Source organism: Gallinula chloropus, assembly GCF_964237585.1.
Source record: "Gallinula chloropus genome assembly, chromosome: 2".
NCBI classification, from domain to species: Eukaryota; Metazoa; Chordata; class Aves; order Gruiformes; family Rallidae; genus Gallinula; species Gallinula chloropus.
Genome location: NC_140086.1, coordinates 69,108,532 through 69,122,976, shown reverse-complemented (window position 1 = coordinate 69,122,976; position 14,445 = coordinate 69,108,532). Strand labels below are relative to the sequence as shown.

The window sequence follows — 14,445 nt, the reverse complement described above, 5'->3', positions numbered from 1 at the left end:
CTGGCTTCTGCCAGCCAACCGTGTTTATAGGCTTAGCTGCAGGCCAGTGATGCATCTTTTTCTATGTTTTTAGGGGGGAAAAAAAAATCCATCTTCAGTTGGATACTCTTCCCATTTTGAAAAGGGGAACAGAAGCATAAAGTGTTGCTTTAGTGAAGCTGTCTAGCTCATCTCTACAGTGTGGACTGAACTGATTTGCACAACAGCAAGACCCTACTACAACCAAAAGGCAACAGAACAAATGTTCTCACGCAGGAGGAAAGCACCCAGCTCTCACATTCATCAGTAACGTTTTAATGAACAATAAAAATAGTCACTTGGGATTCATTGACAGGTGGGAAGCAATTAACCTCTCGCAGTTATTGTGAAAATGGACCGGGTCCTCATGTCTGAACATACACAGCATCTAATTTTTCTTGCTTTTTGTTATTTCCTTTTTGTACTTGAAAATGAGCATTACTTTTGTCCTCAATCATTGAACTATGTTAGCAAGCTAAAAGAGGAAAAGGCAACACCTACTTTATTCACAGATTTTCCCATGTATTTTACAGTTTTAATGTCTGCTGTAAAGGTTTATTTTTAATTAAATTCGCTGTCACACTTCTCTGAAAGTATCTGAAAGCAGGAGAACAGAAAATAAAAACCTGTTTGATCCCAAGTTACCCATTAACAACATATTCCCAAGTTCTCCAACTATAGAAGGAACCAAAAAGAAGTTGAGAGTGGTAACTGTCTATATAATAATTCCTGGTTTTGTCTTTAAACTGCAGCTTTTGCAATGGCACGTTCCTTTGCATTACATTAAAAAGGAAGCTCCACCTCTCTGTCCAGGATCTTTCAGTCACCTCACATAAAACCTGCAGGAGAAACAGGTTTTGAAGCATCTTCCCTTTTGTAGGGAGCTAAGGATATTTCGTAACAATGCCAAAAGAATTGTCAGTGCCACCTGAAACCCCTAAAGATGATGGCAGACCCAAGTGGGACAATAAGTTCCAGTATATTTTAAGCTGTATCGGATTTGCTGTTGGCCTGGGGAACGTGTGGCGATTCCCGTACCTGTGCCAGATACATGGAGGCGGTAAGATTGAAACGGGGCTTTGCTGGAATAATAAACTACAATTCTAATGTATCTATACTAAGTTATGGTGGGCTTGGAAGTTATATACCTGCATCACTTTCCCTTTCTCTTTTTTTTTGTTTTGTTTTGACTGTCTAATGCTCATAAGTGTTTTCTAGCAGTTAAATCAGCTTCTCCTGTAGAAGCATATTTCATTTTAAAATTATGTGTTTCCTTAGGAAATAAGACAAAATCTATACTAGCTTTCAGCAAAACTGATGTTAAAGTCCTGATTGGAGGAGGAAACTGAACCTGCAGCTCAAGGCCTTAAGGAAAAGTGAGAAGTCCCAGGGGAGGCCTGAGTTAACTGCCCCCCACCCCTCCCTGCCCACCTCCCTTGCTCCCCTACCCCAGGCAAATGGTTGCTGTACTTTCCTTTAGGAAGGTGACCAAGTCGTTCTTCTCCCTTCACTGATGCTCTTAGGAGCTACCTCATCATCTGGAACAGCCCCTGCACAAAATTGAATTGCACTTTTTGATGGCTGTGAAGCTGTTTAAAACGCACCCCGTCCCAAGAGCCTGCCACACGGTGCAGACAGCTGCCCAAGCCTGTCCCTGGTCACCATTCCCAAAAAGAAGTGCTTTAGAAGCAGACAATTTAGGAAATATGAACAGATCAGAAAAGAGGAACTGATAAATCCCCACTTTTACAGTAGCTTTTGAGATCTGCCATGGTCAGTTGTCTATAGCAGAGTGATAAAGCAAATTGTTTCAGTCCAGCATTATTTGTTATCTTCCCATTAACTTAAAAGTCAAACCTGGAGAAGGTATCTGTATTACCAAGGTATCTGTATTACTTGGTGAACTACTTATATCTGAATCAACCAAGGAACCAAGAATGGATGCTGTCTTCAGTGGCAGGATGTCTTTTAAAAACAATTATCCACTTAGGGACTCTGGTAAGCAGCTGAATGAATGAGATACAGCAGGTCTTATCAACAAAAAGAATTTTGGCTTATATAAGTAAGTAGATACTGCTACTGATACTAAGTCAACTTCTGTCAACTTCTGACTTCTTCTGAATGTCCACCTTTCAAAGTCAACTTGAAAAATTAGACAAAATGAAGCAAAACCCCAACAATTATTCAAGGTCTGAAAAACTTTTGGGCCAAGGAATGACTTAAGACTCCAATCTATGTAGGTCATGAAATCAAAAATGAGTGTTTTTATCATAGTCTATAAACCAGCAAATGGAAATAATTTTGGTGGCAATGAGCTGGGTGGCAATGAGCTCTTTGACGTTGAACATGTAACAGCTGAAAGCTACGACTACACAAATTCAGAAAAGAGAAGCAACAGTAGGTCAGATTCTTCCTAGGAGACTTGACATGTTCCATTATCTATTTACAAGGTGTGGAACTCTCTCAGGGGAGTGCCATAACGGGGCAGTTGGAAAGCCATCGGTGCAAGCACGCTGTTTCTCAGCATTTGCCCACGAGAATGACTACAAAAAGCCCATCACTTCAGTTAATGATATGTGCATTAATAAGTCGTGATAAACACCTCGAGAGACACATCCTCATATCAGAAGTGGTCTGGGGCCTGCAAGGAAAATGTTCTTTGGGAGCAGGAGTTTTAGGTGAGACCCTACAGCATCTCAGGAGGCCTCGCTATCTTGGAGAAAGGGAAGAAGCATTCAGTAACAACAAACAGCATAAGAAAACTAACATAATGTGGTGTTTTTGTAATGTTATGCACAGCCAGCTCAAAGCGGTGAGTGGTAGTTCTGAAACTCACAGACGGTACCATAGGAAACCGCAGCTCCTCCGCACCTCTCACCACACAGAGCTGCCTCTGGGGCCACCGGCTGCATGAGGCACCATCAGCTTTGTGCGTCAGGGTTTCCTGCAAATCTCTGTTATGGATTAAGATGAGATATTGCCTTACTGACCATAAAAAGACTCTCAAGCCTTCACATGAAGCACCAAGGGTTGCTTCTCCATATTGGAGGCAGGGTACCAGCTGTGGCCAGCTGTTTTTCAACCTTTTCAGAGCCTCCCCTTGCTTCAGAAGATCAGCAACACTCACCTCAATGAAGGTGTGATCTTTCCCCTCCACCCCTCCCACCCAGGGTCCCCCACATCCTCTAGCACCTCAGGAGAAGCATGAGTCCAAGTTCATGGAGACCCAGGGCAAACAGTCTTACAAACAGCACAGTGCTCAGAAAGTCTGTTTGCTTGTGTATCCAGCTGCTAAGCACTGATATATCCCACAGGAGATGCTAGGAACAGAAAAGACAGGGCTTAGAGCAGGATTAAAGACAATAAAAATAGAAAAATACTGCAGGGACAAAGGTTGAGTTGTTCCTTTGCTCTATGAGTTGTAATTTTGCCAGTGGAAAATCAATTTAAAATAGCTACTGGACTCAGTAACAGCGTACAGCTACTTCACGTCACTACAAAAAGCAGCACAACACAGTGGTGGGTAAAGGTCAATGTATGGATGTATAGCCAGTGTTTGGTCACCGTTTTTTAACAAAGGGCTCAGAGACCTCAGCAGCAGGATGGGCTCCGTAACTAAGTGCTGTGGGATTTGTGTGCAATTTATCCCAGAAACTTGAAATTGCCAGAGTTTGAGTCGTGATGACCACCAAGACCACAGAACTGCTGGGTTTACACCAGAGTATAATGTAGTTGCATTTTTCTTCTGCTGATTTGAGGCAGTAGTGTGATTTGCTGTTGCATTTTGAAAGCAAACAGCTCGGATGCAAAAGCCCAGTAGGTTTTTCAGGGGTACCGAAGCATAAATGCTGCTCATGTGCATCTGAAGAAGTAAACATGGAGTAGACCAGCAGCACTGTGGTTAACCAGGTGCCCCAACTGGTACAGTGGCTCTGTCCCTGCAGCCACAGGCACAACGAAACCTGGTAGGGAAATGGAATAGATTTGCTCTGAGGATTGATGGCTACAGACCACAGTTTCACAACTGGTTCAGGTGATACCCAAGTACTTAACAGTTAGGCAATACACTTTTCCTCATTTCTAGATCTTCTAAAAAACAAGAGATAAAAATAAGTGCTTGCATATTTGTCTCATGTCAGCTGTTCTCATCAGACCTCTGGACCTTATTCATAGCACATTAGTGTTACTCAGTAACTCAGATCTAATATAATATCAGTTTTGCTGACATTTATCACTTGCTGTCGTTACTGATTATTTGGATTTATTGCCTGAGTTAAGTTAGTTATTTACTTTTCGTGACTAATGGACATGAAGGTTGTTTGCCACAGTAAGTGGAGGCAAACGCAAAGGTTCCCAGGCAACTGGGATTGGAAAGAAGTCTCTAAATGGCTCAGTATATAGTTTATCACTTAAAACCGACACTCAAACAAGTAATATAGCTGTATATGTACACGTACATTCATCTGAGTGCAGTTCAGCCCCCCACCCCTCCAGTTCTAGCTGGAACTTACTGCAGTGTTGTACTTTTGGTTACAGCTCGCATGTGTACACTTGTCTAACCCATGGGTATTAAAACTGTGCATAGTATCTGAGCCCATAGAATGACAGAAAAATATCTTTAATGCCAAACACAATTTCTTTCTAGGAAAATAAATACACATAAACACTACAGTCCTGCTAAAAAGGGATAACTGTTTACTCCCAGGGCAATGATTTACAGACTTTTATAACCTGTGGCCTAGCTGACCTTTTGCAAGAATTTGAATCACATCTTGCTATGAAACTCAGTTTCCTGGCTCATTCTGTCCTCAGAAGGAAAATAAAATCCGAGAGGAACAACAGAAATCCCTGAAAGATACTGTAAAAAAAACCCCACCCCAACACCACTATGTTGTCAGGAGTAGAACAGTTCGCGCTCAGATAGAAAAATTCATTATATCACAACAAACAACAAACTTAATTTTCTGGATCTTTACCATGTTCTGCTCAAGTCCTTGGTGAAAAGCTGTGGTATTTGGGGTTGATCCTTTCATAACTGCTTGTATTTTATGCCCTTTACAGCTTAGGTCAGTGAATGCATCACTTGCAGTCACGAGTACCGCACAGGGAAATCCACCAAGGTTATTTTTTAAGTCTACCAATGGGTGTTACCCATCTTCGTTTGAAATGGATATTGCCCCCTTGCTTTTCTGGGCACAGCTTTAGCTCCTTCATGGTTGTTTGAGGAGATCTAGTCATTTACATGGGAAACTCAACCCTGTGAATTTTCAGTCTGTAAGACATGCAACGTGTCCTGTCATCATAAATACTCCAGTCTTCGTTAAAATATTTTTTTCCCATTCCAAAATCTCTGATCTGGAGGAAATGTATTGCTCACGTTCTGCCCCTTCAAACACGGTTCTGTCTTTAGATCATAATTTCGAGTTACTTGCCTTACATCTGCTAGCTGATCTGCAGGTGCTGGTAAGATGCAATACCGAGCACGTGGATTGGTTCCTCTAAGTTTTTCTCCTTCATTCTTCTTCCTCTAAGTCATTCTCCTTCAAGGAAGCCTTCACTGGCACCCCAACATCAAGCACAGCCAATGGGTTTTCTTCTCTGCTTCTCACTAAGGGTCAGTAATTTCTGCTGGCCTTGGTACTTCTTGACTAGGAGGTCACCTGGCTGATGGCAGGATGTGATTGGCTTTCTGCAATAGGTGCTGTGTGTGAGGTACCTGCTTCTTTGAGTTTCTTCTTGCCTTTCCCACGGTCAGGTTTCTCAAGGCATTTAAAAGAAAAAAGAACAAAAAACCAAACAAGTATTTAAATTCTGTCTTCTGAGACATCCTCCTCTGTCTATTAAATGGAGCCCTTGGCTGCAGAGTGCTAGCGCTAGAGGATTCCTACTCACCATTAGGTATCTGATATCTTTGGAAGGGACCTCAAGAGATCATGGGGTCCAACCCCCCTGCCAAAGCAGCTCCCTAGCACATATTGCACAGATAGGCGTCCAGACGGGTCTTGAATATCTCCAGAAATGGGGACTCCACCACCTCCCTGTGAAAAAATTCTTCTGCATGTTAGTGCGGAACTTCCTGTGCTCCAACTTGCAGCCACTGCCCCTTGTCCTATCTCCACAGACCACTGAGAAGAGGCTGGCCATCTCCCCCTGAATCCCATACTTCTTAAGATATTTATAAACATTAGTAAGGTCCCCCCTTAGTCTTCTTTTCTCAAGGCTGAACCGTCCCAGCTCACTCAGCCTTTCCTCGTAGGGCAGATGCTCCAGGCCCTTAATCATCTTTGTAGCCCTTTTCTGGACTCTCTCCAGGAGATCCCTGTCTTTTTTTACCAGGGAGCCCAGAACTGGACACAACACTCCACATGGGGCCTGACCAGGGCAGAGCAGAGGGGGAGGATCACCTCCTTTGACCTGTTTGCCACACTCCTCCTGATGCACCCCAGGATCCCATTGGCTCTCTTAGCGACCAGGGCACACTGCTGGCTCATGGCCAACCTGTCATCTGGATGCCGACCTGTGCAATATGAGCTAGGGAGCTGCTTTGGCAGGGGAGTTGAACCGGATGATCTCTTGAGGTCCCTTCCAACCCCTATGATTCTATGATCTTTCTGCGGGGAGGGGATTTTATTGTGGAAAAGAGTAAGCTTCAAGTGCTTGAGCAGACTGACAAGGCTTTTCCAAACTATTTTTAGTCAAAAAAGCCTAAAAATACTGTAAGGCAAAGGGACGGGTAACTGCAGAAGTACTTTTATACTATAAGCCATTTATTTGAATTAGGTTGGAGAAAGGTTAGCTACACTATTTCTTCTCAGCCCAGCCTTCTGCCACGGTTGTGCATTCACAGACAGCATAGTTCTGGTGCCGTTCTGCTGAGAAACCAGTGTTCTCACTCCAAGTGTGACGTTATGTTCTGCTGTGCTGTGAACACGGCCGCAGATACGTCCAAAGCAGCACAAGGTAAACAAGGCTTTTATCAGCAGAGTATCTAAACATTCTCTGCTGTCAGTGGTTTGACTGGCAAACAGAAAAGGGGAGAGAGATAACAGAGGACAGTTTGCACTAATTAATACACAGTTATTTCCAGGCAGATATGATATGGGAGATAGGTTGGTTGGTCCCTTAGGAAGTGTTCTGCTAGCAAGAGCGCTGCATCGCACAGAGCTGCTGCCGGAGCTGGTGTGTGGCCTGGCAGCCAGGTGAAGTAGCGGAGCGCTCCACACCACGGTGCTCTGGTCACTGGCCTGAAGATCTTGCTCTTCCCAGGAGTCAGCCCAAGGCACTGGGCTGCAGGGAGGGCTGGGTGGGCACCCTCAGGTGTGCTGTGGAAGGGGATATTGCAGCGGGTTTGAAGGGACTGAGCGCGGGACTGAGCGTGGGAAGAGGTTAGTGAGTTCTCGTGGCAGAGACCTGCACATCCCTTAGTATTTATGTGGGAGCTGCCATAAGTAGCTCCAGGTGAGATTTCATCAGGTGGTAAAACACTTCAAAATAAGCAAAATAGCTAAATAGGAGGAATAGCAAAATTCCCATGGTTAAGGAGGAAATGATTAGCAACCTACTTGGCCAGTTAGATACTAACAAGTCAATGGGGCCAGATGAGATTCACTCAAGGGTGCAGAGAGAACTGACAGATGTGCTAGCCAAACCCCTTTCCAACATCTATCAGAAGAGAAGAGGAGGCTGAGGGGAGACCTTATCACCACCTACAACTACCTGAAGGGAGGTTGTAGAGAGGTGGGCGATGGTCTCTTCAGCCAGGTGACAGGAGATAGGACAAGGGGAAATGTCATGAAGCTGTGCCAGGGCAGGTTTAGATTGCATATTAGAAAAAAAATTTTTACTGAAAGAGTTGTCAGGGCCTGGAACAGGCTGCCCAGGGAGGTGGTTGAGTCACCATCCCTGGATGTGTTCAAAGAAAGGGTTGATGAAGTACTTAGGGATGTGGTTTAGCATAGGATGGGAATGGTTGGACTTGATGATCTTCAAAGGTCTCTTCCAACCTTGTGATTCTATAAAAATATTGTGGTCCTTCACTGTCTCTGTAAGGGTCTCTCTCAGGGCTGTCTATAGCAGCCACTTCAGAGCTTCCTCCAAGCAAGGGCTCTACTGAGCAGGGGTACCAAGGATCCAAACTGAGAATTTCCCATACCGGGATTTAACTGCCACACTCCTTTTCCAAATCTGCTTCTTAGCAGCTAAAATCCTCTTAAGAAATCAGATTATAAGGAAAGACATTTATTTCCACCTATGGCAAATTATGAGCAGTCCTTCATTGAGAAGAGACTTGACATTTTTTGTTCCTATGTATCTCTTGCCAAGGGCTAAACTATTAAACAATACACCTTCTCTGGGTGTTGTTTGTAGTTACTGCAGCAGCTAGCAATAGGTAAAGAAAAAATAATTATTATTATTGTAATACCTAGCCTGAGCAATTTGATTTATCTGCCCAACCTTTCTAAACAGTCAATGATTGCAAAACACAGGATCCAATCAAAGAAGAGACCATAAATCCTTGAGCATTTCTCCCTCTCTGGGCTGAAGATGGAGAGGAGAGCTATGCTGCTCCGCTCTCCTCTTTCAGGTGGTGCTGGTGGAGCTGCTCTTCCTGCCAGCCTGGAGGGAGGGGAGAAGGCTTCCAGAGCCGGAAGAGCAGAGCTGGGCAGACTCAGATATGATATCTGGAGGCAAAATTAAAATGGTATAATACGGCACAGATTTACTGAGAATGCAATAAGGAGAGTAGGGTAGGTATGACTTGGTAGGATTGGGAAAGGGCTGAGGCAGGACTTCTGTCTTTGTTTCCCCCAAAAAAAGAGGCTTTATGGTCAGTGTTGGTTGGTCATGACAATAGACTTCAATCCTTTGGTCCATTTGAATTTAACTGGACATTTAAACGTAATGATGAAGCTTCTAGTCTCAGTATTTGTGCAAATCAGGTTTTATTGTTTCCACCTCCCACAGAACAATTTTAGTCTTGCTTTCAGATTGTCCTTAGCCAGTCTGTGTGCTTTAAGCAGAACTTCATGCAGTAGAGTAACCTGGTCTCTTGGGTCTCCAGCACAACATCCTGCTTTACCAGGAGGATGGAGGAGCACAGGCCTAAGAGCTTTAGCGGGGAGAAACCGATGGTCTGGAAGGAAAACAGATGGTAAAGCAGAGAGGCAAATCCTTGTGCTTTATGAGCAGAAGAAAAGGTGCTTGAAAGAAAGGGAAATGGAGGAAAGAGTGAGGTTATTTATAACAGGCTGTAGCAGTGCCTGAGGGGAAGCATTCTGCAGCACTAAGTATCCCAGTCCTTCCTCCTCCATCTTCAACAAAACTACCTGTAACAGGTGTTGCTTGGCAGGTACCCCTAACCATGCTCCTTCAGCTTCTCCCACAGGGACAAACTACAGAACAGTAATTTCAGTGAGATGCAGGTAGTCATGTAGCAATTAATTGTGTTTTCAGGGGCATTCCTGATCCCATACACCATCGCTCTTCTCTGCGAAGGAATCCCACTGTTGCATCTCGAGCTGGCCCTAGGACAATGCCTGAGGAAAGGCAGCATTGGTGCCTGGAACAGCATCTCACCTTACCTCGGAGGAGTTGGTATGTCTTGCCTTATCCCAGCTCAAGGAACCATAGCTGAACTCCAACCCAGCACTCCCTTCCTACAGACCCATGCCTGATGCTCACTAGGTCATCACTCCCTGGGCATATAACCTCATAACCTTTGCCATGGGAAGCGTAACAATTGTGAGCCCTGCTAGAAAACAGGTCCCAGTTCCTACCCTATCTGGGAGCTTACACAAGAGCTACCTACCCACAGAGCTTCTTCCTCCTACCTTACAGCCCCTCCAGGAGTCAACCCTCTCCTTCCAGAGACAGTCAGATTGGAGAGGGAATGGAAAGATACAAAATCAGGAACTGGCGCCTTGCACCTCTTAGAGATCCTAAAAGCACCCGTGAGAGTTCCCATTCAGGAGAGACACAGCAGGGCTACTGCAGGGAGCTAATTAACATGTCTGGGCAGGAGGGACACGGCAGCGTGCATCAGCCTGGTGTGCAGTCCTGTACCAGCATTTTGGTTTAAATTTAGTTTCACACAGACTGAAAGGCCTTGTGTTGGGTGTGCACTGCTAGGCTGCCAAAAGTGAAAGCTCTGCCGGGTTTGAGATTGCACGCTGCTGTCTGCAGCGAAAAGGAGAAACCCTTGGACACTCCATCCGGCACTGCTGGGTCATGTCCTGCTTTAAGTAGCATGCTGAAAATGGGACAGTGACAGCCATGCCTCTGGGCGTGTGTGGGAGTTGAAGGGTGGGTAAGAGGAGATATCTAAGGGCCAGAGGGCAGCCAGGAAGAAATGCCAAGCAGCAGGGTGGTGTCTCCAGCTAGACCCGTCTCCTACAATTAGCCATGTCCATCCTTCCTTTGCAAAAATGCAAGCATGCAGAAACCATGGTCCTGCTAGCCTGCCTTCCTTATCGAAGGAGCAAAAGGTTACCAGGGTGCAAGTGTATGATTTGGGATGAAAGAGTGCTCTCATGCAGCTACAGCATGTTGTGAAGCTTCAGTCACTCTTGGTCTCCACTACTAAAGTTGTTCCATGTTTCAGAAAACAATGTATTGTATTCTGAGGCAAAGAGTTCAACTCCAATCTTCTGTGGAAGTAGCAACTGTCAGCCTTCATGGAGGCTGGTGAGCTGGGGGACTGCACACCAGTGTTTGGCTGCTCACCTTTCAGATTAAAATCCTGGGGGGCAGGGGAGGAACCAGAAAATCCCAAGGTATTAGGAAACGTGAGCTTCTGAGAACAAGTGCTGTGATTTTTCTAAGCCAAGATCTTGTGCTTTCTGCAGGGGTTGGTTCGTGGATGGTGTCGGTGCTGGTGAGCTTATACTACAACACTGTTTTAACCTGGGTGATGTGGTATTTCATAAACTCCTTCCAAGAACCTCTTCCTTGGAGTGTTTGTCCTCTAAACGAAAACAGAACAGGCAAGTACCACTTTGAGCATCACCACTAGCTAAAGGGTGATCACAAAGGTCAGATTCAAGGGGCTAGTGAGGGGAAAAGGGAAGTTTTGTTTATTTTTTATGCCTGTGCTATGACCCAAACACCAGTGTGAAAGTGCATCCTCTGCTTCTTGACTATGGAGAAATAGTCTTGTACCAGGACACACGTGGCTGTTATAAACTTGGTATCAAGACACGTGAGGTTGTTAACATAATTAAGAACCAAATTTATGGCTATGACTCAGAACAAGCTCTTACACAAAAACTTTTCAGATCATTTCCATGATGTGTTGAGCAAGACTATTTGAGTTCCCAGAGCAGGAAACACAACCCTACTGCAGAACTTTAGTTTCTGCCTGTAGATTGCTGAGGCTACTTTTAACAGATCCAACAAGACAACTTTCCAGAGCAGCTAACCAAGAAACTCCTGAGAAGAGAAGTCACATTTGATTTGGCCCTCAGTTGGGCACAAGACCTGGTTTGTTTTCCTGTAAAAAGCTATGAGAGTGATGATATCCTACTCAAACTCATCATCCTCACAGAAACTACAAAACCCAGGAAGTCCATGACCCCTTTTGCTTGACTTCAAAATGTGAAACAAAATAACAGTCTTTAAGAACATGAAGGGGAACAAAAAGAAAGCAAAAAAAAAAAAAAAAAAAGCAATAAGCAAAACACTAAACAAGCAAAAAAGAGAAACTACTTAAGAGGGAATCTTTGAGGCTCAGACTAAATTCACACTACCCATTAGAATATTTCAGTAAAACCAAAGACAGGCAGTGTACCAAAGCAGGATAAAGATGACTGCTCTCAGCTTGCTAACATTATTTTTCAGCTTTGCATTTTCACTCATAGCATGAGACACAACAAGTTTCCAGGGCAGAGTAAGAAACATAGTCTGAGTAGGAAGCAAAGAAAAAAGGCAAAACATGGCAGAAGTCAACTTTCTTTTGGAGACCTTGGGACAATTCCAGAGTAGGAAGACAATCAGTCATCACCCATCTTTGCTACATAAGTAGAGAAAACTATTTGGGCTTAAGGAATAAGATTCTTTAATTTCTCAGGATACAGATGTCCCAACTAACGAGCTAAAGAAATGTTTTCCAAGCACACTTTAGAGATCAGCAATTTAATCAACTAGTTTGGTACACAAATGCCTGCATCTTTTAGAAAATGCTGAAGTAATCCTTTAAGGATGGATTTTTCAGTACCAATGCCAAGATAGGAAGAACCTGCACTTCTCCATCACGATTGCAGTGCTCTCTCCAGAGAGCTGCTTCCTAAGTGATGCAAGCAGCAGCTATTCCCACCCACCAAGTTTAGCTGGACATAGACTGACATGACATTATCTCAGGCTCAAGTACCTAAGCTGATTCTAAAGGGACAAGAGCAGCAAAGCTTTTTACTACATATCTCATTACTCATACACCCTGCTACAACTCACATGCTTTAATTCAACAGCCAGAGACCGTGTCTTCAGAGGTAACTGGGATATACTAGTCAATTTATGTCTGGGAATTGGAATCACAGCATGTGTAGGTTGTAAGGGACCTTTAAAGGTCATCTAGTCCAGCCTCCCTGCAGTAAGCAGGGACATCTTCACTAGATCAGGACACTCAGAGCCCCATCAAGCCTGACCTGTAATATCTCCAGGCATGGGGCCTCCACCACCTCTCTGGGCAACCTATTCCAGTGATCTACCAGCCTCATATTAAAGAACTTTTTCCTAATACCCAACCTAAATCTCCCCTTTTCTAGTTCAAAACCATTGCCCCTCATCCTGCTGCTACATGTCCTTGTGAACAGTTCTACCCCAGCTTTCATATAGGCACCTTTCAGGTACTGGAGGCCTGCTCTAAGGTCCCCCCAGAGCCTTCTCTTCTCCAGGCTGAACCACCTCAACTGTCTCAGCCTGTCTTCATAGGAGAGGTGCTCCAGCCCTTTGATCATTTTTGTGGCCCTCCTCTGGACACATTCCACCAGGTCTATGTCCTTGTGTTGAGGCCTCCAAAACTGGACACACCATTCCAGGTGAGGTCCATGCCTGATTCTTTTAATTCAGTGCTGAGGAAAGGACACCAACAAGTCTAAGAGCATGAGCGTCCTCATACACTAAGATTGGATTGCCAGGTACAATAACAATTCAGTGTCAACCACACTTCCAAGCATAAATTTGAAGCTGGAAAGTCACTTGGCTCACTCAGTACATCACACACCTTGCAATCTCACCACAGCAAGTCTCGTTTGTGAAGTTTCACATGATCACCCCGTGATTACTCCTTTGCCAGCTAAGCCAGCTTTCCCAAAATTTAGCCTGGAGTTCAGGTTAAGATCTTGCCATTCAGGTCCTTTGTCTTGCTGTTCAAATGTAGGCACCCCTTGCTGGAATTTCTGTAGTATTTCAAGACTTGTAAAACAGGATTCTCCTTTGCTCTCTCTGCTGGGATTTCCTGTCCATTTCAAAATGCATCATTTGTAGGTTATTTCTAATGTAATCTGCATTTTCTGCTCCACTTTCACTACTTGGCAGTCCTGTTATGGCTCTATTTTCCAGAATAAGAGCAAAATGTTGATAAGCCAATATTACCTTTTTCACATTAGAAACAACCATTTTATGATGTCTCTGTCAAGGTTTCTTTTGCTGTTTTAAAAGAGCTTCCTGTTCTCTTTAACTGAGCTGGGGATGATGGCTCTACATCCCAGGGTCAGGTGGTGGGGAGGGGTGTCTCCTGCCATTGAGGCACTGCTCCACAAACCTCTCCAGGCTCCTCAGTCAGCCCTTTGTCTCAAACCACAGCAAAAGAGCCCTCAGCCACTGTCTCTTCCAGAGGCTGGAGGGCTGTGAGGCAAGGATCGAAGAGCGACAGCATTCTTCTCCCTAGATGAAAATAATTGAATTAACATCTATTGCATAACAAGAGGCTCCCTAGAAGGAATGTATTGAGGCAAAAAAGTGAACCAGCTGCCAGCCGGGAGCACCACAGCATGGGGGCAGCTCATGGGATGTCTGACTTACTTACCTTCCATGCAAGCAGAATGAGCCCCATCCTTTCTCAATAGCCAGGGCTGTTGCTGTTCACGGCAGGAGAGTGGCAAACTGCCCTGTGTGAGCTACCCAGCTCAGGGCATTAGGCAATCCAAGTGGGAGACGATAGCCAAAGCTAACAGGACTCGAAACTGGGGAGACACCTGGTTCTGGCTGGGAGCAAAGGTAGGAGCTGTAGCACCCAGAGAAGTTCAGTTTCTAGCTAAAGACAGAGGGTTTCCTCAAGATCCTCTGTCAACCACCTCCTCAGGCATTTAGGTTGCACATAGGCAGAGGGCTGAGCACGGGTGATTGTGTACCTCATGCTTCTGGTTCCTTCTCCAGAAGCAGACCCTGGCTGGGGAGTGCCCACTCCTCCCAGGAGCAGGTGCCTGAGGTTCC

The 14,445-nt window shown here is 44.7% G+C and overlaps 1 protein-coding gene across 1 annotated transcript in view; it reads left to right on the top strand.

Moving 5' to 3' along the window:
* Positions 1-921: 921 nt before the first annotated feature.
* LOC311205418 (sodium-dependent neutral amino acid transporter B(0)AT3-like) overlaps positions 922-14,445 on the top strand; it is a gene marked incomplete at both ends in the record, with an annotated part of 28,364 nt that continues 14,840 nt past the window's right edge. The window contains 3 exons of the mRNA XM_084279846.1: positions 922-1,078; positions 9,472-9,612; positions 10,863-11,000. Coding sequence (XP_084135972.1) covers positions 922-1,078; positions 9,472-9,612; positions 10,863-11,000 — 436 coding nt within the window. The remainder of the gene's footprint in view (positions 1,079-9,471; positions 9,613-10,862; positions 11,001-14,445) is intronic.